Genomic DNA, 22,763 nt, shown 5'->3' with positions numbered 1-22,763 from the left:
CCTATTGGCTTTTGAAAGCCAATAGAATTAGACTCTATTCAAGAGAGTCTATTCTATTGGCTTTCAAAAGCCAATAGAATAAAAGGGAGTAGCACAGCTAAGGAAAAGGGGGGAAAAAATGGCGGACTGCGTTGTTTGGCGACCCCCGTGAAATGGTCGTTCGACCCCAAATGCGGTCCCGACCCACAGGTTGAGAACCACTGGCATAGGGTGTGTGTGAATTTTTTTAGTGTCCTCAAAATTCTAGAAGTCATTTAGCATCTTTCATTTTAAATCATTTCTATTGTTCAGACAATATATGCGGCATTTCAATTTCAGAGGTATTTTAAATAAAATTAAATGTTTAGTACCATTTCATTAGTGTTTCCAACCTTTTTTGAGACTGAGATGGTCCCAGGTCAAATTGTTGGTCAGATTGTGGTCAGGATCTATTCAGTGTTGAAGCACTATTGGAGTACAATATGCTATTGCTTCAACCATGATGTCCTTTCTAACTACTGGAAGAAGTCTTGGGTGCACCGCATGACACTTTTCCTTCCTCTTTCAGAATTCTCCCCCTAGAAGAACATACACATTCAATACACTTGCATCTAAAATGCATGAGTATGATTTGACAGTTTGGGGAATCAATGCGGCAACTATTGTCCATGGAACTAGAGGGAATGTCGCTGAATATTTCAGGGAAAGCCTCCTTCCACCCTCTGAGCATTTTGGTCAACCTTGGAGACATGATTTTGTTTGTCCTCACCATGAAAAATTAGGTGGATGACTCTAAGGGAACCCTGTTTCCAGAATGCCCTTAAAGAAATGCTGGGAACTTGATTTTTTGTCTTTTTGAAGCTAGGGTAAGATGTTCCTCTTCTCACACTCTAAATTGATTTAAAATATTTTCTTTATGCTGGGATAGTAATCATGATAGATTTTATTTTTCCCTCTATATAGTTTAATTCAGTATTACACCAGCTGGAAAAGTTCTCCTTAACATTGATCGTGATCTTTATTTTTATTTTTTTGAAAAAAATCTTATTGATTTTCTAATTTCACATTTAAATATTTGAAAAGCAATGTGGCGGCTGAATTGGTTAATTATTCAATAACAAACAAATATCTTTAGTACAGATCTCAAACTATTACATTAAATATTTCCTCTCTTTTCCCCTTGGTATTTACTGTCTCGTAATTAAATTAATACAATTCTTATTATATCAATTAAATACAAATAACTTTTTTACATCGATCAGTATTTTTTGTTTATATATATCCTAGTTATTCAACATTCAATCTTTTTAGACAATCAATGTCCTGATTAGTTTTTCCCATTTTTTAGTTTCCCATTAATATTTAAATTTAATGTTTAATATTTATAATTTCCAAGTTTTAAATAATCCCAATTCCCTTTATCACAATTCATCACAAAGTCTAATGTTCAGGATACATGTCTTATCTATTTGAATTCTCACCATATTACATCAACCAATTAATAATACAATATAATATTCTTGTTTTCTGGTAATTTCCAAGTATCTTAAATTTAGTAACCAAAGTTTCTCTTATTTCAATATTTAATACTTCCTCTCTTCTTCTCTTAATATCTACTATCTCATATTTAAACTGATAATTTTTTTATTACCGCTAAATAACATTTATTGCATTCATCAATAAATTTTTAGCTTATATAAATCTTAATTACCTTTACATTTAACCTTTATAAGCAAATCAATGTTCAGATTCAACTGTTAATATTTCTACTTCCAAGTTTTAAATGACCAAAGTTTTCTTTATCTCCACTCATAACAATATCTAGTATTCAAAATACACATCTTATCTATTTGAATATATTCTATTTTAATTCTCACTAGTAAGTCAAAACCCCAATTTTCTTCAGTCTTATTCTAGCTTTCTTTACTTGCCAAATTGTCTTCCATGTCCATGCTTTTGAATTATCAAATAAATCTCCCTGCGTTGTTATGTATATTGTTTGACGTAGAAAGAACCATCCGGTTGCCATTTTTTTGAGAGGACAAACAAATCGTCTCTCTATTTTTCCATCTTGATGTGGTTGTCCTGAACTGTTTATCTTCTCTTCAATCTGTTGTTCTTCTTGATCCTCAGGTTTCTTCTGATTTGTGTAGAAAGTCTTTCCCTTTTCCATATTGTTAGTCCCTTTTCTGGATTTTCCATTGACTGTATTTGTTGATCAGTTGAGTCTTCTGTCATAATATTTAATTGTTCCACTTTTTCTGTTATATTCTGTGTAGTTAATTTTTTAATTGTAGTCAGAGTTTGGGTTCATATCTCTGGGCTGTTATCTTGTTCTTTTCTGTAACCTCTTATTTCATCAGTAGCTGTTAGAATAGTTTGATGAATTGCTTTCAAAATAAAGAGAATCTGTTCCTGATCTTCATCCATATTCTCTTAGTAGTGTATTTGGTTAAAAGCTTTACAATCAGAATGCAGGAAAAAAAATTGTCACCGAGTGTGGAACACAGCTGGGCTTCATAGCTAATGTTTTAAGGTTACATAGGTCTTATCTATTGTCTGGGCTGCTGGCCAAGTCTCTCTTAAGCAAGCAATAACAAACTGTAATATCAGGTTTAGCCACAAGATGTTGCCCCTAATTTAAAATTTTCTTTTGAATCCAATGTTTTTATAATCTTTTCAGTTTTGCTTCTTTTTTATAAGTAAAGGCCCAGATCTTCAGTAAGAATAGAAACTCTTTTAGTCCACAAACTTTAAGAAATAAGATTCCAATTAGGAACCGGTTATTCTTGCAATGTTTTAAACTCCCCTGGATAGTCAGTCGCCGCTGTTTCTAGACGGAGAGATAAAATCTCCCCTATCCACAGGGGGAAAGTACTTTAAGCAGCTTATTCAGGAAAAAGTAGGATTTAAGAGAGGTAGATCTCACCCAGTCTTGTCCACGCTACTTTATAATTGCCTGGTGGTAAGTGTGACTTCAGCTGTCTACAGCCTAGTGACAAGCCATATTGCTATGGCCGGTCCTTCGTCCGCCGGTTTGGAGGGTTGCCCCGGATTGAGCAGAAGAGCTACCACCCTCCCGCGATCAGGTGGGGATCCCCTCCTTGCTGGTCACCCCTACAGGGTGACTTTCAACCCTTTCCAGGGTCCCCCAGTGATGTGAAACTGGACATGGAAGTCGGAGCTCGCCTTCCAGATGTCCATGGCAGCTGCGTCGGCAAACCGGAAGTCTGATCGTGATCTTTATTATTTACTGAACTTATTTAATTCAGTTTAGATGTTGTCCAACTCCCAAATAAACATTAAAAATTCAATACAGATCAAAGCAAGATGGGATCCACTCACTTTACATATGAAAACAGATAAAAAGGCATCTAACAAGGGTTCCATCGAACTTAAGGCCAGAGAAAAACCAGATCGTCAAGGCCTTATGTGTAGTAATCAGTGCTCAGTCATTGCAGGGTGCAAAAAATGGCTGCTCTCTACGCAGCTTTTATTGTTTATATAGAGTTTCCAAGAAGCAAAGGTTTCTACATGACAATAGCATTTCATTGGCTAAAATCCTATCCAATCCTCAAGAATATAGAAGCCAGAGGCCATAAACAGGGAATAGTAATGGCAATAACATCTTTGTTGTTTGCGTACTAGCTGTTATCAGACTGGCAAGGTCACACAGACCTGCGTACTTTCACATCGCCATGGCGATGTGAAGAAATGAGATAGATGCAGAGAGGAGGGGCACACAGGCTTTGGAGGGGCAGTTTTCCACACACGACCTTTGCCTGTCTCTCACCTCTACACTAATGGAATGTCAACAGGATAGGCCATAATGATTTCAATGGGGAATTTCCGAAAACAGGAACCACAACAGAGGAGGCATCACCGCATATTCTGGCCATGCAGAGATAGACAATTCCTGAAATAATTAGCCTCTCTGCCATGTAGGATTGATGGCCAGCACTTTATATCACTCCCAGAAGCATACTGGCAAAATAGTGCAGCTTATGAAGCAGCAATATCACATGGGCATTCTGAGGCATATCCATTATTGCCCACACTGCTGCATTGCAAAGTTTCAGAGTTTTCAAGGGCAGTCCAATCTATAGTACATTGCAGTACTTGAGCTGTGAGGTGACCAGGGCATGAGTGATTGAAAGACTTCCCAGTCTGAGAAAGCACCATGCCAGATGCAGCATATAAGGGCCCCCTTGGCTACAGCTGCCACCTGCTTTTGAGCAGCATCTGAGTCCGAAAGGTTCCCCAGATTCTTGAATTTAAGAGTATAGACAGAAAACTCTTGGGTCCAGGAGGCCCTAGTATCCATAGCCATTGAGACTTCAAAGGGATTGAGTGTGTCAGTTCCAGGATGAACTGCCTCCAGGCTGAATCAGAACCTCAACAGCATCATTTGGCCAATTGAGGTTGATAAATACAATGGTGCCATCTGCATATTAATACAAAATCCCAACCAATGGATGACCTCATCCAGCAACTTCATGTACAGGTTAAACAGGTGGAAAGAGAACATTAACCCTGTGGTACCTCACTTAACCTCTCCCCCACTTTCTTCCAACACCAATTGAATTGGCTGTGAAGAAAGAAACACTGTACCTTAAGGTGCACTTAATTCCCAACCCCCACAGCCAGCTGAGAAAGATACTATGGTTAATATATTAAAGGCCACTGAGATATCAAGGAGCACAAAGATGGAGGTGCCACTTTCATCTTGGATCTGCAATAGCTCATCAACAGGTGCAATCAAAATTTTCTCAATTCAATCCCATTCTAGTATCTGTCTGAAATCGATCTAAATAATATGCTTACTCAAGGGTCTTATGCAACTGCAACTGCAATCTGACTACCTTCTCAACAACCTTCCCCCCGCCCAAAAGAAAAGTTGGAGACAGGATGGTAATTTAAAATCAATGGGACCAAGGTCAGCCTCTTGAGCAGATTGAAGACAGCAGCTTCTATCTCAACAAGACCAACATAGTAGTATGAACCCAACAGGAGGTACCTCCCGGACCTCCTTCACAGTTCAGCAAGATCTAGTTCAATAACTAGGTGAATATGGTGGATTATGTCGAAGGGGGAAGTGATAAGATGAACTACAGCAGATGTGTAGGCCCATAGGCCACATGCAGCCCTGGACCCTTCGCAATGCGGCCCCACAAGATTGTAAACTTCTAACATTATTATGTGATTTAGATACATTAACTATATTAAATATTTTATATGTGGCCCAAGACAATTCCTCTTCACTCATTGTAGCCCAGGCAAGCCAAAATTTTGTAGACCCGTGGACTACAATGAAGCAGCAGTTCTCCAGGAGAGAACACTTTCCAAGAAACAGAGTGAGACAAGAGACAACACAGTCCAAAGTTGGATTGATGAAAGGAGATGTTTATGATAGAGACTGCCTAGAATCTTCCACCTTATTTCTTCAGGCTCCATTGCTGCTTGTCTGACTATAGTCTGTGGCTCTTCCACTTGTCTGCCAAGGTCATCCCTACAGACCATTGCTGCTGGACAGCTATCAGCAGCTGTAATAATGTTGGGGATATATTGATATTTCATCACATTTACTGGGGTGATATGATTCCAGATGTGAACTCTTACAAGTCACGTTCACTTCAGGTTTTTCTCCAACAGCACTATGGGCATCCATTCTGGTGCTTTATCTCTCAGAGCATCTCAGTTAGGTACTTCTTGGGATTGGTATGTAGCAAATGGCATAATTATGGGGGGGGGGGGTGCACTACAGTCCAAGGCCCAGCCATCTGCCCACTCCAGATAACAAGCAAGGCCTTGGTTGAGCCTTCTTACTGGACTCTCACTATCCTTCAGCATCTATAAGAGTGCAGATGGCAATCTTCTTAAAGAGAATGAATCAATGTTGTCTATTGTTCAGTCTCATATGTAATTGATGTCTTTTATTGTTTGATCATCAGCTTTGTGATGCATCACATATATACTCAATGTATGTATCATTTGTATCATTTAACAAGACATGATACTTCTCTCCTTAATAAATGCTTTTTGCTTTGCCTGAATTACTTAGTGATTTGTATATTCAGATGGGTAAAGCAAAGGTAAAAGTGTCTCTCTCAGATTCAGGGATCAAGTTCTTATCAGCTCCACATTAGACTCAGGCTTAGGTTTTGAGGCAACAGCATCTGACGGAAGTATTTTAAAGATCCATAATATCCTTCACCATTTTTATTATTGTAGAAGCTTTGAAAGCATTAAATTAAACTTAAAGGATTGACTGGACATACAATCAATATCTGTTTATTTTATTGATATTTTTTTTATTTTAATGCTTTCAGACATCCCCAATAAATCTTATTTTACCAAAGTAAAGGATTTATCCTATTCCAGCATCGGGTCTTGTTTAGCTTTTTTAAACTGGATAGTGTTTGAATCCGCTTTGGGGTGGGACAATAACTTTGGGACCAAAGTGTGCCCCTCCCACCAATCTTCTCCACTGCTGGTTCTTTGTTTTCAGCTCTTTCATGTATATTTTGATCCCTTTTTCTTTGTTGTAAAGCATCTCTTCTAAATTGCCCTGGAAGGGAATTCAGTAGAGAGATAAACAGTTATTCTGTTATTTAACACAGCATCTTCTGTTGAGACTACATCTATTGGACTTGTCTATTTTGTTTGCATATAAACGCATGCCTTGATTTGAAAGAGAAGATGGAAACTGTTCAGTATGATTTGTCATTGGAATTCTGCAGTTTGTCAGTTAAGGAGTGGCAGTTGGAATGTCCAGTGACAGTTGAAAATGGACGTCTGGGAGAAGAATGAAAGAGACGCTGGTCATTAGGCATTGGACATAAAGAGAGATAATTGGTTACCATTTCAGGACTTTTCAATTTTTACTTCAAATATAATGACCTACCAGTGACTTTTCCCAGCAGAACCAAATGTGAAGGATGTTCAGAATTATTACGCAACAACTTCTGGAAAGCCACTGGTTCTTCAATATTGGAATCATGAAAAGTAAGTGAATTCCTATTCAAATAAATTATTATAGATTCTTTATAATGGGATCTAACGGAATACATGGCTGTTCTTTTAAAGGATTTTTCTTTTTAGATTTGCAGAAGCCAAAACTGAGTTTTATGCTAAAGTCACTGGGTGACTACTGCTGTTAAATACAGTAGGTGCTAATGAACATTGTTCTGCTTATGTTTTGGGTCCTTCTTTCCTGGAATAACAGTTAAATAACTCTTCATCTATTTGTATTTAATGGAAACTACAATTTAAATTTTAAAATTGTTAAAGAGATGTTGCTAAGGTGTTCAGAAAAAGAGTAAAAAAAATCTTCAAAAATCTGAAACACATTCCTTTGGGGTTTTCCAATTACCTAATACCAATAAGCACTGTGGATTTCAAGTAATGTATAGCAAGCTCTTGTGTCTCTTTTTTCTTTTTAATTTGAGTGATAGGAGACTAAAAGCAATTTCAAGTAATTATGTCCCAAAAAGGAAGATTAACTGTGTTCCACTTTGTGTTTAAACCAGACACAGAAGCCTGACTTACATTACCTTTGTGTGACAGAGTAACCTTTTGCCCTTCTAATAGTTTCCCAGTGAAAATGTCTCACTATAAATTGTTCTTTGCAGGTCAAAACATACATTCAGTCATAAAGCATAATAAAGAATAAATATGGCCTAAGAGGAAAATGAGAAAAATAAATCAGTTGGCACACTTTCAAAGAGGGGCAAAACACAGCTAGAAAAAATGCAAAGAGAAATGTGGCCATGGGATTGTAGATGCCAGGAGTCCTTTTCTGTCTCCTTTTATGGAGAAGCAGGCAGGCTGCTGGTGAAAAATATTAGGATCAGTCCCCAAAGCAGAGACACGTTAGAGCAGTGTTTTTCAACTCAGCAACTTTAAGATGTGTGGACTTCAACTCCGAGAATTCCGCAGCAGAATGGCTGGAAAATTCTGGGAGCTGAAATCCACATATCTTAAAAGTTGTTGAGCTTGAGAAACACTGGTACAGTATGGAAGAATTGTTTATGACAACTGTCACAAATATTCTATTTATCCAAAAAGAAATTCTTCCTACTATGTCATACCCTTGTTTGTATGATTGCAGACTCATGCCTGTGTATAAACAAACGCTGAACTATTTTGTTTCCATTTCAGCAAATATCAACACAGCTGATGTCATCGATATGGTTCATATAGTCAAGATGATTGATAGACTAAGCTGTCAATGATGTCATCAACATGGATGATAGACTAAGTCAATTGAGAATGAGAAGTAATGTAGATCCTCAGGTTACAAAGTAAGCGGCCCGGATTTCTTGCTTATAGTTATGTGAACTTTTATTGGTATTCTAATACCAATAAAAGTTTAATAGTTTAATACTAAATGATATAAACTGTTCAGTTTGTACTGTAGAAAGATTTATTAAACTATGTTAATGGTGGGGAAAGGATTTCTTAACTTTTGACATTCATATCTGATATTTGTGTACATCTCATGAAGTTCTGTAACTGTTAACATAACACTCTGCTTTTTTGTTGCCTATTGGCTATTTGACTGGTATTTTAGTGCCAATACATTTTATTTAAGCCTTTTAAAATGTACTGCTTTTTGTTAAGCAACTTAAATAGTTTTAGGATGTTATTTTTCAGATTTTTGAATGGGGAAAAGCAGCATTTATTTTTTTACTTGTAAATCACTCAGGTCACTTAGAAAGTAAGATGGATGGTGTATAAATTTGATTATTAAATAAAGACATTTTATATTATTAAGAAATCAAATGGGAGGGAAATTTACTCCCAATGGGATGAATGGTGAAAGTCTTTTACACCTCTAGATTATTCATGTGCAAGTATCTATATAATAGTGTAAATGTATGCTGTGCTATTTTGATTTGATTTGGTTTCCTAAATTCATCTATGTGACCAATAAATTACTTAACGGGCAACTACCAAATGAAAAAGAATGATCACAAAATGGTCAGCCTGGATTAATTGGGCCCAATTAAGTACTTATTTACTTAGTATGTTGGGATGATTATATGCATTACTTCAGAGCTACTGAACATTGGAGAATATGACATGTTGAAAGTAAGGATGGCATGTATCTTGACATAGTATGGACTGGAATCTGAGAACCTATATCCAAACACCAGATATATCCACCATGAAAAAGTCCAATGAAGACCTGAGGATGCTGCCCAAAGAAATTTGGGAGGGATCAAGATCTAATATCCTTGGGAGTCATTGCGGCAGTCCCGATGATCATTTTCATGATTTTTGCCTTCTGGAATGTTGTCCAAACTATATCACATAAAAAAATTTACTCAGCCTTTTTAATCTTGGAGGCCTTCTGAGTTTAACAGGAATCATAGTCTTAATTTCAATTTCCTGGAACATGTATTCCACCTTGGTTCACACAATCGTTATGTTTCCTAAGCCTTTGAAAATGCCTACTTTTTTAGAGCACCAGGAGGGTTGGAGCTGCTATTTATGTTGGTTGTATTGCTGCAATTTTATTTCTGGTGAATGGCATTATGATTATCTGTAATAAAAGCATTTTGCAAATACAGAGAGGATATTATGTTTCATCCCCAGAAGTTGAACCACTGACACTAATTGAAATTGGTGCAAACTGTGGTTCTCCTGTGATAAGTGACCTGCCAGAGAAAGATGAATCTGAGTCCACTGCTCAGGGGGTGGGGAAGGCTTGGGAGGCCCAGGGCAGACAGGTCTGGGCCTGCACTAGACCTTCCAGGTTCTTCCTAGTCCTGAGGCAACCCGTACCCCACTTAATGACCCACACAACATCTCCAACTTCCGCAAGGCTGGAAGGTAAGCGAGGCCATCACATGGGCGCCTCAGTTAATAACCATCACGACTTGCAACCATACACTGTCTGTAAACGTAAACTTTAAACATCACCATCACAAGTATCGAGGTCTTGAGCTGCTAAAACACATGAAGTCACCACCCTTTCTTTCTTTCTGAATCATGTCCCCAGAGGTGAGTAGTTCATCTCACCTCACCCAACTATCTCACCTCAAATAATCCAAATGAGAAAAAAAAATGGTATTGAACAATATTGTATGTATTGTATTATTTAAATTGATTTTCTATTAATTTTTATATTCTTATAAAGATATATACTGTAATGAGCCATGGTGGCCCAATGGTTAGAATGCAATACTGCAGGCTACCTCTGTTGACTGCCAGCTGCTTGCAGTTTGGCAGTTCGATTCTCCCCGGATCAAGGTTAACTCAGCCTTCCATCCTTCCGAGGTCGGTAAAATGAGGACCCAGATTGTTGGGAGCAATATGCTTACTCTGTAAGTTGCTTAGGGAGGGCTGTAAAGCACTGTGAAGCGGTACATAAGTCTAAGTGCTATTGCTATTGTAAAATATTGATTTTTATATTCTGTTACTACTTATTTGGGACAATTCCGTACTTTGTTATTGTGTATGTTTAGTGCAGTGTATTATAGTTTCACTTTTCAATTAAAAAATAATCCATTTCCTACTATAAATAACTATTACTAACCAATATAATAATAATAAATACTGGAGATGGGATAGTAGACAGGACTCAAGCAGAATTAAAAGCCCTGAATAGGAAGACCAGAAAAATAATGACAATGATTCATACCCGTCATTCATCGATAGATTCTAATTACCAAGGAAAACAAATGGGAATGGAATGTTTCAAGTACATCAGACAGTTGAAGAAGGAAAATGGGGACTGGAAGAATATCTGAAGGGCAGTGAAGAAGATGCACTGAAACTAGTATATTAGGAAGCTTAGTGAATACCAGAGAGGCCAAACTGGCCTACAAGAAAACCCAAATGAAGAATAGAAAAGAGACATGGTAAGACAAAGTATATATGGCCAGTACATAAAAACAAACGTATTAGATAACAACAAGATTCGGCAATGGCTAAGAGCAGGAAAATTGAAGAAAGAGACAGAAAGGCTAATTCAGCTTGCACAAATCCAACCATTAAGAACATATGCATACAAAGCTAGAACTGAGAAGACAGCAACAGACAGAAAATGCTGTCTTTGCAAAGAAGCTGAAGAAACAGTTGGACCACCTAGTTAGCTGCTGCAAAAAGATCGCACAAGACTGACTACAAACAACTGCATGACAAAGTAGCAACAATGGTGCATTAGGAAAATCTGCAAGAATATCATTTTTCTGCAAGCAAGGACTGGTAGAACTTTACCATATAGAAAGTAATAGAAAATGAAAAAGTTAAATTGCTGTGAGACTTTAGAATTTAAGCACACAAGTACCTGCGACATAATATCCCAGACTTAACAATTGTCCATAAGAATTTTTTTTTAAAAAAAAAAAGTCTAGACATGGCAGTATCTGGAGACAACACAAGAGAAAAAAACTGGAGAAAATAATAAAATACAATGACCTGCAAATAAAAGTAGAATGCTGTGGCAAAAGAAAGCAAAGATAGTACCAATAGTAATTGGCACCATAGGTCCAAAACAGTTGGAGCACTACCTGAACACTAGCAGCATTGACAAATTCACCATCAATCAATTGCAAAAGGCAGCTTTACTTGGAACAGCTTACATCCTGCAATGATACCTCTAACGCAGGCATGTCAAACTCACGATGTCACGTGATGTGCAACGTATCACTTTTTCCCCATTGCCGGCAATGGGTTGGGCGCGGTTTTGGCGTGATGCATCTGGCCCATGGGCTGGCAGTTTGACATGCCTGCTCCAATGCCATCAAACATCCACATCTGCCTATCCCAAATCTTTGAAAGGATTCAGTAGGGGGATAACAATGCCAAATCTGGTCTAAACATCTGGCTGAATAAATACTAGAGATGATTTTTGGGTGGTGTGTTCCTCTTTTTGTTTTCTCCTTTTCCCAATCTTCTTGCCAGAATAAAAGATTTTAATATCTTAGAAACATGCATATTCATGTGCTGTCTGACTTGTCCTCAATAGATATTGCTCTGCAGTAGATTTTAATTCTAGCTAATATGATTTAGCTTTACTCTTTGGGAAATAAAAATAATTCTGCTTAAATAAATTGTATGCAAACTGAATTTTTCATGATGAGAATCAAACATCAGTCATCAATTCCTTGCCTTGTTTTAATGGTTATTGGAAATGTTTTCCAGGGGCATACATCTCTGGTATTGAAATGAGATGGATGATGGCAAAATTAAGGGTTTGCCAATATGTTCTGAAAATATTTTTGAAAAATAGTTTTAGTATTATTTAGGAGGTTGTCACTGTTTCTCAGGGCATGAACGCAAAATACCTAATGTAAATAAATATGGTGGCATAAACATTGTTTTTGTCAGGGCTCCCCAACCCCCAGGCTGGGGCCCACTACCAGGCCTTGAGCCCTTCAGAATCGGGCCGCGGAAGTGGTGGATGATCTTGGGTGCATGCTTGCCCGCTGCTCATGTGAACCATCCCCTCTCCCCCCACACCGGTCCAGAAAGCTGGTAACGTTGGGGAACTCTGGTTTATGCAGTTACCTTGCAGTCTCAACTTACCGTATTTTTCTGTACATATAAAATCTTTCAACCTGCTGTACTGAATATATATTCTTCTGTGCATTCAGATCAATGGACCAGTAAATAGAAGTTTGTGGGGAAAAACCCCACAATTTTGAAATAACTCTTAAGATTATATTGTAGTTAATTTGACGCTCCTGGATGAAAAATCCCTCTGAACATTTCTAATTCATATTTTGGATACAGAGTCCTTCACAAGTGCAGGCTCAATGCAATTGCTGACTCACTATCCCTAAAAAACATCCTTGCAGATGTCTAATTATTAGACTACGATCCCTATTCCAGAATGGAATGAACCACTCAATATAAACAAAGTAACCCACACTGTTGAGGCCAACTGATTCACAGTGACATTGTGAGATCACAATACAGCCAAACTTCCACACCTCTTTCTTTAAAAGAATTACAGTCCCTCCTAGAACAGAAACTCCCAATATTGCTCCTATATTTACTTGCTAGGATCTGTTTTCCTAATGTGTCCCTCAATCCATCCTATTATTGATTCTAAGTACTGTTTTGCTGTCAAGAGTCTTCTATAATTGTGGTGGGATATAAATTTGATTAACAATAAAAAAAAATATTTTGCCATTGGCATCTCCTTACAAGAATCAGTGAAACAGCCAAAATTAGAGCATCACCAACTGTCTTGATTCGGTAATATCAGTGAAATATCCTCCAGCTTGTTAGGGAAATGCTGGAGGAATCTAAGAACCAGGTTGCATCTCCTTGAAGGATACAGAAAAGGAATGCTTTCAAATTACTTAAGGGTAAACAAGCCTCTTAACTGGTCTGTTGCTGTTGCAGAGGTCGGTTTTCCTTGTACAAAATGTGCAACAGTATATTGAATCTTATTAACATAGTATGCTATTAATATTCCTTATCGATTTAAGGAACATTCTGAGCTCTTACATGAAGCTTTAGAAGTATTTTCACAGCAGCAACTCAAGAGTCCCTTTGGGCATTGCAATGTTATTGCCCTGGGATCATTCTAGAATTTTCACATTAGTTCTGCTAGGGTCCCTCTGGGACCAGTCAGGGCACCATTGCAAGAATCACTTTGAAAAGTATTGCATCTTCAGATCTTTCTGGAAATTGTCCAGTTAGGAGCAAACTGCATAAGCCAAAGGTGAAAGATGGCATATTTAACCTTCTGCAGATAATAGATGGCTATAACATACACAAGACAAGCAAGATGGTTATAATATACACTTGGATTAAGCAAGTGTAACAATCCCAATAATGGGAGAAGAAAGCATCTTTCTTCTAATCTCTCAAAAAGCAACTGAAGCTCCAAAGGAAATTCAGGAAATAAAGCAGACAGAATTAGCAACACAGCAGAAACAGGGCAAAAAGATTATTTGTCAAGGAAGGAGGAACACCTTCCATCCAGGGTATGCTCTATTTTCCTACAGTAGAGAAGTGTAATCTAAAAACTGAGATGTTAATACAGTCTCTGGAGACGGGAGATGTAATTCTGCAAGAAAAATTAACATGTTCTTTTATAAAAGAAAGATACCTAAAACAATTTAACAACTCTACATGTTTCTCAAGGGAGCATTAATGGGGGGAAAGAACTAAAGGGACCATAGTCTGCCTCTCTGCTGATTAGCAATGAAGTTTCAAAATAAGAGAGAGAAATATAGGGCTGGATCCAGCTCAATTCCACGTGGCTGTGGAAACCTGGTCATAAGGTGATCTACCTACATAAGGAGAAAAAATGATGCATCTGGATAGGTCTGAATATCTTCAAATTATGCCAAACTATGTCCAGAATAGTATAGTCACAAAACAGCAATGGTAGAATATTGGGAAAGAAAATATTTAATAAAAAAATTAAAGGACACCCAAACAACTACATAGTTAATAAAAGAGCCAATTCTGAATGTGGTAAACAGGCAAAGAGACTGGGCTATATAAGTTACATATACAGGCACACAAAGTTCTGCCAGGCAGACAATATCTGTGGAGCCTAGATAAAATATTGAATAAAGAGATTTTGCCCAGTAACTGAACATTAAACAAGTTTGGGGGTAGGTCAAACCTGAAAATTAGAAAAAGGAATGCACAATTCTTTTTCATTCCCAGACATTAACTTTTTAACTCTTATCTACCAGTACGAGTGTCTCCTGAAGAAAACAAGCACTGTTACAACACAGTTAAGCATGAACTTTCTCCTGGAGGAGTGTAAGCAGCTTGGCCTGAGGCCTCAGGTCTGATGGTCAATTGGATTTGGCAAAATGCATATTCTCATTCACTAGGCTGTAGCAGTCCAGTGATGCTCTGAACCAATATGTTTGTAAAGAGAACCGAAAGAACTGTCTAGTGTAGATAACTCCAGATGTGAGAGGGAAGACGCTAAATTGAAAACAATCTCTGACTGATGGAATAAAAACTGCCTCATAGAAAAAAATAATCAACTGGGAGTCCAGGAGACTGACTTTAAACAAAGGTCAAGTAAACTTGCATGCTGTAAGGTGGTAATTATATCCTGTAAACTGGAGTGATGGATCTGATTATCTATCTGGAAGCCCAGAGCCCAACAAAACATCATTGCATCAGTGGAAAGATATATATTGGCTTGCTTTGTCAGAACTGTAGGAAGTCTGAAAAAGAAAGTGAAGGGCACAAGTTCAAAGTAATATAATTTAACAGAGACAGGTGGATTTAAACAAATATCAAATGCACAGGTACAGCGTAATAATGGTACTGTGAAATTGATTTTGGAATAATAGTTGATTGGGAACTGAGTATGAACCAGTAATATGTGAGCCAGCAAAAAGATGAATGCAACAGTTTATAATCTTCAAATTGTAAGTATAGTGGGTCAGAATGACTAGCATATCCAATGACACATAGTCTTGTAACATCATAGTCTTTATTTCCACATAGCAAGCAGAGATTCTTGACATTTCCTTATTTAACAATATATCAGTTCTACAAACGGAGGCGGGATTAAAATATCCTGGTCTTCACCATATGCAACCTTCACAAAAGAGTCCAGCCTTTTCCTTTATTTCCTTGACTTCTCAATCAGTAAAGGAACAACCAAAAGAGAAAATTGCCTCCTGCCTAATCCCAAGAAAAACTTGGTCCATACTCTACACAGAGTATGAGAAGAAAAACTCTACGTGGCTTTCTAAAGAAATGTTCTGCTCAGAAGGCAAGTCTGCAAATTCTGTATCACCAAAACAGTAGGACAAGTACTTTACTGAAGCAACCTGAGCATTTTCTTCTAGTAGGATTGATGGCAGACTTAGTTTGCTCCTCTCACAAAAGTTAACAGCCAAGACCTAGACCAGGAACATGAGTGAGCTCCTTATTGCTGGATATTGAAGATTTTGGTCAACAGAGATTTGTTTGACTGGGATTTCTGCTGAATCTCAGCAGAGTGGGCTAGCTGTTGCTTGAGGCGTTTCTTTCCTTTGCTTGTCTGAATTTCATCCTCGGTACAGCGCTGAACAAAGCCCCAGCTCTTCTCCGCGTGTTCTCTCTGACTGTCTTTCTTCAAAAAGTGCTTGCTCTTCTCCACATTCTGCAGGTAGAAATTAGTCTCTCGTTTGGCTTGGGAAACTTCAGCCTGCATGCGTTGCTGCCGCACTTGCCTTTCATATGCAAGCTGCTCACTCAAATGAGTCCATTTGAAGCGGTTCAAATACTAAAGAAGATATGAAAACTAGTTAGTGGATCGTAAGATTACCATACCTGCATACTGTATAACAACTCATGGTTGAGAAGATCTAACCTTAGTGTAAATAGTTTCCATATTGTCTGAAGCTACTCTATCCCCACATTAACATATGGCCTGGAACAAGTTCTAATCTCCTTAGAACTGGTTAAAATCTGTAATAAAGAATCTGGTAGTAGAAGTTCAGTGACAAATGTAGGACCAGTCACAACCCTCAATCTAACCAGAGAAGCTCACTGCAAGCACTTGTCTTGATACGAGTCTGAGCTATCTGTCACATTCCCAAATGAAGAGAGAGAAAAAAGAAATCATTCAGTGTACTATAAACATGTGATCTGAAATTAATCATCTTCATATTTCATCCCTTGACCTATTTTAAAGATACAGAGTTCATGTGCTTGAACACTAGCAATCCATTAAAGAACCGAGAAGAGGTATGAGTGCCTCTTTAAGAAATACATTTATTCCAAAATGTCCTCTATTTATCAAGTACAACATACGCATAGGGATTCATTACATCTTTTATAGCAAGTAAAATATTAAATCACAGATTGATTTTTCAAATTAGGGCTGTCATGTCCTATATAAAAATTGTTTTGAGCATGTACACTGGCTTATGGGGTGCTGTTTGAACATCTCTTGCTTCAACCCATTGCATCTTAAGCAAGGACACTATAAGAAAACATAGATATAGGACCTACAAAATTGATTTAATCCTTTCAGTGTCTCTATATATGGCCGAGCTGTCTTGTCAATTCAAATATAGGTTTAGCAAAGCAACTTATCTTGTACTAAATTTCATGAACAGAAGCTGGAAATGCAGGAGAAACAGCACTTTCACAACTTCAAGTCAGAATCAGTCTATCCAGAAGGTTATCGACCATTAATTTTTGATTTCTTTGAAGAACCAACAAAAAAAAAACAGATTGAGTTGTTCCCAACAACAATTGGATTATGAATAGATAACAGAGTGCTCAGTCCCAGATAACACACCTTTATATTCCACAGGTCATAATGGAATTTGCTTTTCTTACGAACACCGATAGGAGTATTGTGTAAACTAGCAGCTACCAACTTTGCCACACGCTTATCTCGGAATTCTACCCAACCTTCTGTGAAATTTTTGGCATTACTACCAGCCGCCTTCTTTTTCTTTCGGATAAATCGCTCTGGGGAACGCAAAAAGAAAAAGAGTCATAAACTGTACACACTTTGAATTAGGGTAGCTTAGTCGCGCATACCTGTTGGTTTATGAATATTTCAGCCTTAAACCAACTTACCCAGATGTAAAGTGTAACCATTAACAATTGTCAAGCGCCAGGCAAATCAGGAGACTTAGGCAGTTCAAATGAGTATAAAGATGTATTGCAAGATTAAGCTCTCTACAATAATCTGACCAACTGGCAATTAAGGGAAATGAGCAGGAGTTAAGAGAGGCATTCAAGTTGGGCTGGACTTAGATCTCTTGCGGGCACATAGGCAGTCATGACTATAATTTCCTTTTGAGATGATAAAAACTGCATCACATTTCAAATAAAAATCCACCCATCTGAAGATAGCTTCCATCTGAAAACCATGCCTCTCACATTAAGGACAAGTGTAATGAAAAATAATATTCAAAGCTAGCCCAGTCTTTTACACTGGAAAGTGCATTAACTTTATTTAGTATTCTCTTTTCTGTATACTTAGAACTGCTTACTATCTCTAATGCACTATACAACCTCACCTTCAGGCTGCAAGAAAATACGTCCTACTTCACCATGAACGCAGAGGAGGTTTCGCACATGCCGAGGCCGGAAGCGTGGAGGGATATGACCAAGATAAACTATGCCAGGCACAAACTTTTTGACATCGTTTTGATTGGAGGAATCCAACTGAGAATCCTCTTCTGTTTCCTTATCTTCTGAAACTGTCTCTACTTCTTCCTCTTTGGTGTTCATTACTGTGTCTTCAATCATCGATGTCAGTTGCAGTTTTCCTGCACCTTCATCATCCATCTGGTTTTTGTTCTTAGTTATTATTGGGCAATATATAGATATAACTGAAAAACTGTTTTCTTTCTATAATACAAAAACAGAATACAGTAATGAAAATTTAGGACGAAACTGCTTTCTGTCATACCGACACCCAATATTTGTCCACATTCTCAAAACAATGATATAAAATCAATTATCTGAAATTTATATTGCCATTTCTCCAAAAGTCCATAATGTCTTGCCACGCTTGCTCAACCAGCACACTTTCCTTCTGACCCCTATAAAATAGGCAAATTGGCATCTGATACGTTTGCATCATAGAGCCAGCAACTATTGGCCAGGACGCTGGGGCTTTTAATAGTGTTGTATTTGATTAACTTTTTATTTAGATTTACCTGGCTGCCCTTTTCATAGATATGCTCTTTTCTAATCTTAACTTTGATGGTTTTAATTATACAACAGTTTTTAATGTTTGTCTCTTTTTCAAAAATATTGTGACTGTACGTGAGATGGGGAGCTATATACAATAATTATGACTGACTGACACATGAATAAATACATTTATGGAGACCAGAGTAGAACATGAAAAAAGGAGTCATGATATAAGAGAATAAAGGGTAAAGAGAATAAAATATAAATGCATTTATAACGGCTGTAAAGAAAATTGGAAGCCATTTTATATCTTTCCCCCCCCCCCTTCATCTCACTTTTTTTCTTAAAGTGTGTATTGTTTTTTACTTTGTAAAACAACTTCTATAAAAATAATTTAAACGTAAATCAATATATAATAAGTAAGACTCTGGAAGGCTTACAATTAAAATGAGAACATCGGGTTCTTCCTAACCCCGTACTAATCTAGCTTTGAATTACTGCTAGATTCTATCCTTCCTTACTACCTCTTATCCCAAAGATGCTTTTTCAAAAGGCAACTGGACTTTGTTTTTTCTTGAAGACGTCTCGCATTTCATCCAGCTTCTTCAAATGAAGAACGGAAAAAGCTGCTCGGATGAGAAGCGAGACGTCTTCAAGGAAAAAGTCCAGTTGCCTTTTGAAAAAGTACCTTTAGGACAACCCTGACCTGGACGACTGAGAATCTCCCTCCATACACGTTTACTACCTTTTAATTCCTCCAAGGCTTTCCTTTTATTTCGCGTCCTTCTCAAATGTGCTCCCCGTAAGTTGAGCGACACCTTCATTAACGGCGTTGTCGCAAAAGGTAGCGAGCATTTCCTCCCATAGAGCTAAAACGGAGGGAGAATTGATACCGACCGGTGTGAACGAAGGGTAACCATAGAACGTTTACCTCTTCATCAAAAAGTCTATGGTCACTAAACCCGAGGGTAGGGAAGCGATGTTTTTTGTGACGAGAGATCGATGGAAAAGGAGGCGGAGCTTGAACAGCTTCAACGAGGCTGAGATCGTGGAATGTCAAAGCAGCCAACCGCAGGCCGGCCAATCAAGTGTGGGAGGATTCGTTTGCTGGTTTTACCTGTTGGAACGTTTCGTTTGCGCGCGCGGATTAAAATCTCACCTGAGCCCTTACAAGAAAATGTCGCGGCAAAACGAAGGGTAAACAGGGACTTGTCTGCCTCCATCCCCCCACCCCCTTTACAGATGTTGAACATGAACTCTTGCAATTCTCAGCTAGAATGATGTTTGGCTATGCAGCTGTAGTCTGATGGAATAGAATAGAGCTGCAAGGAACCTGGGAGGCCTTCTAGTCCAGCCCCTTGCTCAAGCAGGAGAACTTATACCATCTCAGACAAGTGATTGTCTAGCCTCTTCTTAAAAGTCTCCAGTGATAGAGCACCCACGTTTTCTGGAGGCAAGCTGTTCCACTGGTTAATTGTCCTCATTGTCAGGAAGTTTCTCCTTAATTCCGGGTTGCTTCTCTCTTTAATCAGTTTCCAACCATTGTTTCTTGTCCTTCCCTCTCTGGTGCTTTGGTGAATAACATGACCCCCTCTTCTTTGTGGCAGCCCCTCAAATACTGGAATATTGCTTTCATGTCTCCCCTATTTCTTTTTTTCTTTACACTGGCCAAACCCAAGTCCTGCAGCCGTTCTTTGTATGTTTTAGTCTCCAGGCCTTTGATCATCTTAGTTGTTCTCTGATTTTTTTCCAGACTTTCAACATCTGTTTTGTGATATGGTGACCAAAATTGGCTGCAGTATTCCAGGTGTGGTCTTACTAGGGTTTTATAAAGCGGTACTAATACTTTGCATGATCTTGATTCTATGCCTCTGTTTATACAACCCAGGATTGTATTAGCTTTTTTGGCTGTTGCTACACACTGCTGGCTCATAGTCAAGTGATTGTCGACTAGGACTCCAAGGTCCTTCTAATAGTTACTGTTTTTAAGCCAGATCTCGCCTAATCTGTACTTGTACCTTTGATTTTTCCTGCCTAAATGTAAGACTTTTCTCCACATTGAAACTCATTTTAATAATAATAATAGTAAAGTTGGAAGGGACCTTGGGGGTCATCTAGTCCAACCCCCCTGCTCAGGCAGGAAACCCTACACCATTTAGGACAAATGGCTGTTCAGTCTCTTCTTAAAAACTTGCAGTGTTGGAGCATTTACTGCTTCTGGAGGCAGGTTGTTCCACAGATTAATTGTTCTCACTGTCAGGAAGTTTCTCCTTAGTTCTAGGTTGCTTTTCTCCTTGATTAGTTTCCACCCATTGCTTCTTGTCCTGCCTTCAGGTGCTTTGGAAAATAGCTTGATTCCCTCTTCTTTATGGCAGGCCCTGAGATATTGGAATACTGCTATCATGTCCCCCCTTGTCCTTCTCTTCGTTAATAAGGCCTATTGTTCAAGTTTGTCAAGATCTTTTTGGATCCTGAGTTTGTCTTCTGGGATGATGGCTACTCTTGCCAATTTGGTATTATCTGCAGATTTGATGAGTTCCCCTTCAATTCCCTCATCTAAGTCATCTATGAAGATATTGAAGAGTACTGGGCCTAAGATGGAACCCTGTGGTACCCCACTGCTTACTTCTCTCCACTGAGGACTACTCATTGAGTATGGTTTGCCAGCTAGCTACAGATCCATCTGGTGGTGATGTTGTCTATTCCATCTTTTTCTAGCTTACTAAGGAGTAGGTTGTGGTCTATTTTATCAAATGCCTTACTGGAGTCAACAAATCTGGAAAGAATTGATCCCACACTTAAGATTATCATCTTTTTTTAATCTTTTGCTATGTTTCTAGATCATTGTTAAAATTCAATTTATTAGCCGGAAATGCATGATAGATTGTGCCTTTCATACTTTGATACTGCAGAAGGGAAAACAATAAGAATAAGGCAATGTAATAGAAATCACAATACAGCTTATATTTATTGTGCAGATCTCATACAGTATTCTCTTATTTCTTATTCAAATAGACAAGGCACCTTAAAACAACATTCTTCTGGCATTTACCAATGAGTCTTAATCAGTCACTTTCCCTCAATGTCTACTAAGGAATGGTTATGAATCAGCAGAAAGTGACAGTGTGGGTGAGGATTATACAGAGTGTAGACACCATTATCATTATTTAAATATTAGACACTTCTGTATTTTATTGATACATCTCGATATTTTACAAATGGTAAAATTTGTATATTATAACATCTTTAATATGATTGCCTATCTGGCCCTTGTAAAGCACATTGCTATATGTTCTCTATTTGCCTTGAACTGTATCAGTTTAATATATGTTTTAATCTGATTTTGAAATTGTTCTAGTCTGATTTGGAAATTGAGACTATTCATTTGAGGAAAGATAAACAGATAAGAAAACCTATAACTGTCATGTTAGTAGTCATAAATAAATCAAACATGTATTATCAGTCTGTTTTCTGATACCATCAGATAGCCTATGAATATTTTAGATATATCTTGGCTTATCTCAGCACACTTTACCACTAGTTACAATGATTGGCCTGTTACAAATTGTCATTCAACATTTGGAGGGCTACAGATTTTTTATACTTCAGTCTGTAATAGATTTGGTGATAAAGATTATAGAAAAATACTAACTAACTTGCTGCAATAAGGCAATTAACCTGTTTGTTTAGCAATATATATATTAGCAAAATATACCTGACTAATAAAGTTTATTATGTAATAAAATTTTGTGTAATAAGCCTGCTCCATCAAATGAATTGAGTAAATGCTTGCTACAAAGATTTTGTAAGTATGTTGATTTGTAGGGGACATGGGAAAAGAGACAGAAAGGAAAAGGCAGGATTGTTTTGGAATGTAGACATCAGAGCAACAAAATAAGATAAGCAGCGGTCAGTGGTGGGATTCAGCCAGTTCACACCACTTTGGCAGAACCGGTAGCTAATTTTTTGTTGCCCATGCCCAGAATGGACTTCCGGAAGCAGCATCCACACAGAGAACCAGTTGTTCACATTTTTTTTAAAAAAAACAAATTTTATTGGTTTTTTTAAATTCTTAAAGCAACATATTCAGGACACACCGTGGTGCTGGGGTAGTCAAACATCTTAAAACAAGACATATATACATAATATAATCAATACGTCAAATGTTCCCTCTCTTTTTCCCTCAAATAGCA

The 22,763-nt window shown here is 37.8% G+C and overlaps 1 protein-coding gene and 1 long non-coding RNA gene across 2 annotated transcripts; one reads left to right on the top strand and one right to left on the bottom strand.

Annotated features, from left to right (window-relative positions):
- The first annotated feature begins 2,148 nt into the window (after positions 1-2,148).
- LOC120306638 lies at positions 2,149-9,553 on the top strand. Its single transcript, XR_005556362.1, has 2 exons — positions 2,149-7,144; positions 8,140-9,553. It is a non-coding gene; the product is annotated as an uncharacterized LOC120306638 (long non-coding RNA).
- A 5,837-nt stretch (positions 9,554-15,390) lies between these two features.
- Positions 15,391-19,449, bottom strand: ABT1 (activator of basal transcription 1). Its single transcript, XM_039340240.1, has 4 exons — positions 19,316-19,449; positions 17,949-18,282; positions 17,216-17,391; positions 15,391-16,192 (listed from the first exon to the last, which is right to left on the bottom strand). Exons 2-4 carry the CDS (start codon positions 18,217-18,219, stop codon positions 15,854-15,856), a joined length of 786 nt encoding a protein of 261 aa, XP_039196174.1. The 5' UTR covers positions 18,220-18,282; positions 19,316-19,449; the 3' UTR covers positions 15,391-15,853.
- Positions 19,450-22,763: the final 3,314 nt, after the last annotated feature.

The sequence above is a fragment of the Crotalus tigris genome, unplaced genomic scaffold (genome assembly GCF_016545835.1).
Source record: "Crotalus tigris isolate CLP2741 ecotype Arizona unplaced genomic scaffold, ASM1654583v1 scf7180000017742.2353718, whole genome shotgun sequence".
In the NCBI taxonomy this organism is placed as follows: Eukaryota; Metazoa; Chordata; class Lepidosauria; order Squamata; family Viperidae; genus Crotalus; species Crotalus tigris.
Note: the sequence above shows the minus strand (reverse complement) of the source record. Positions and strands in the feature narration are given on the sequence as shown.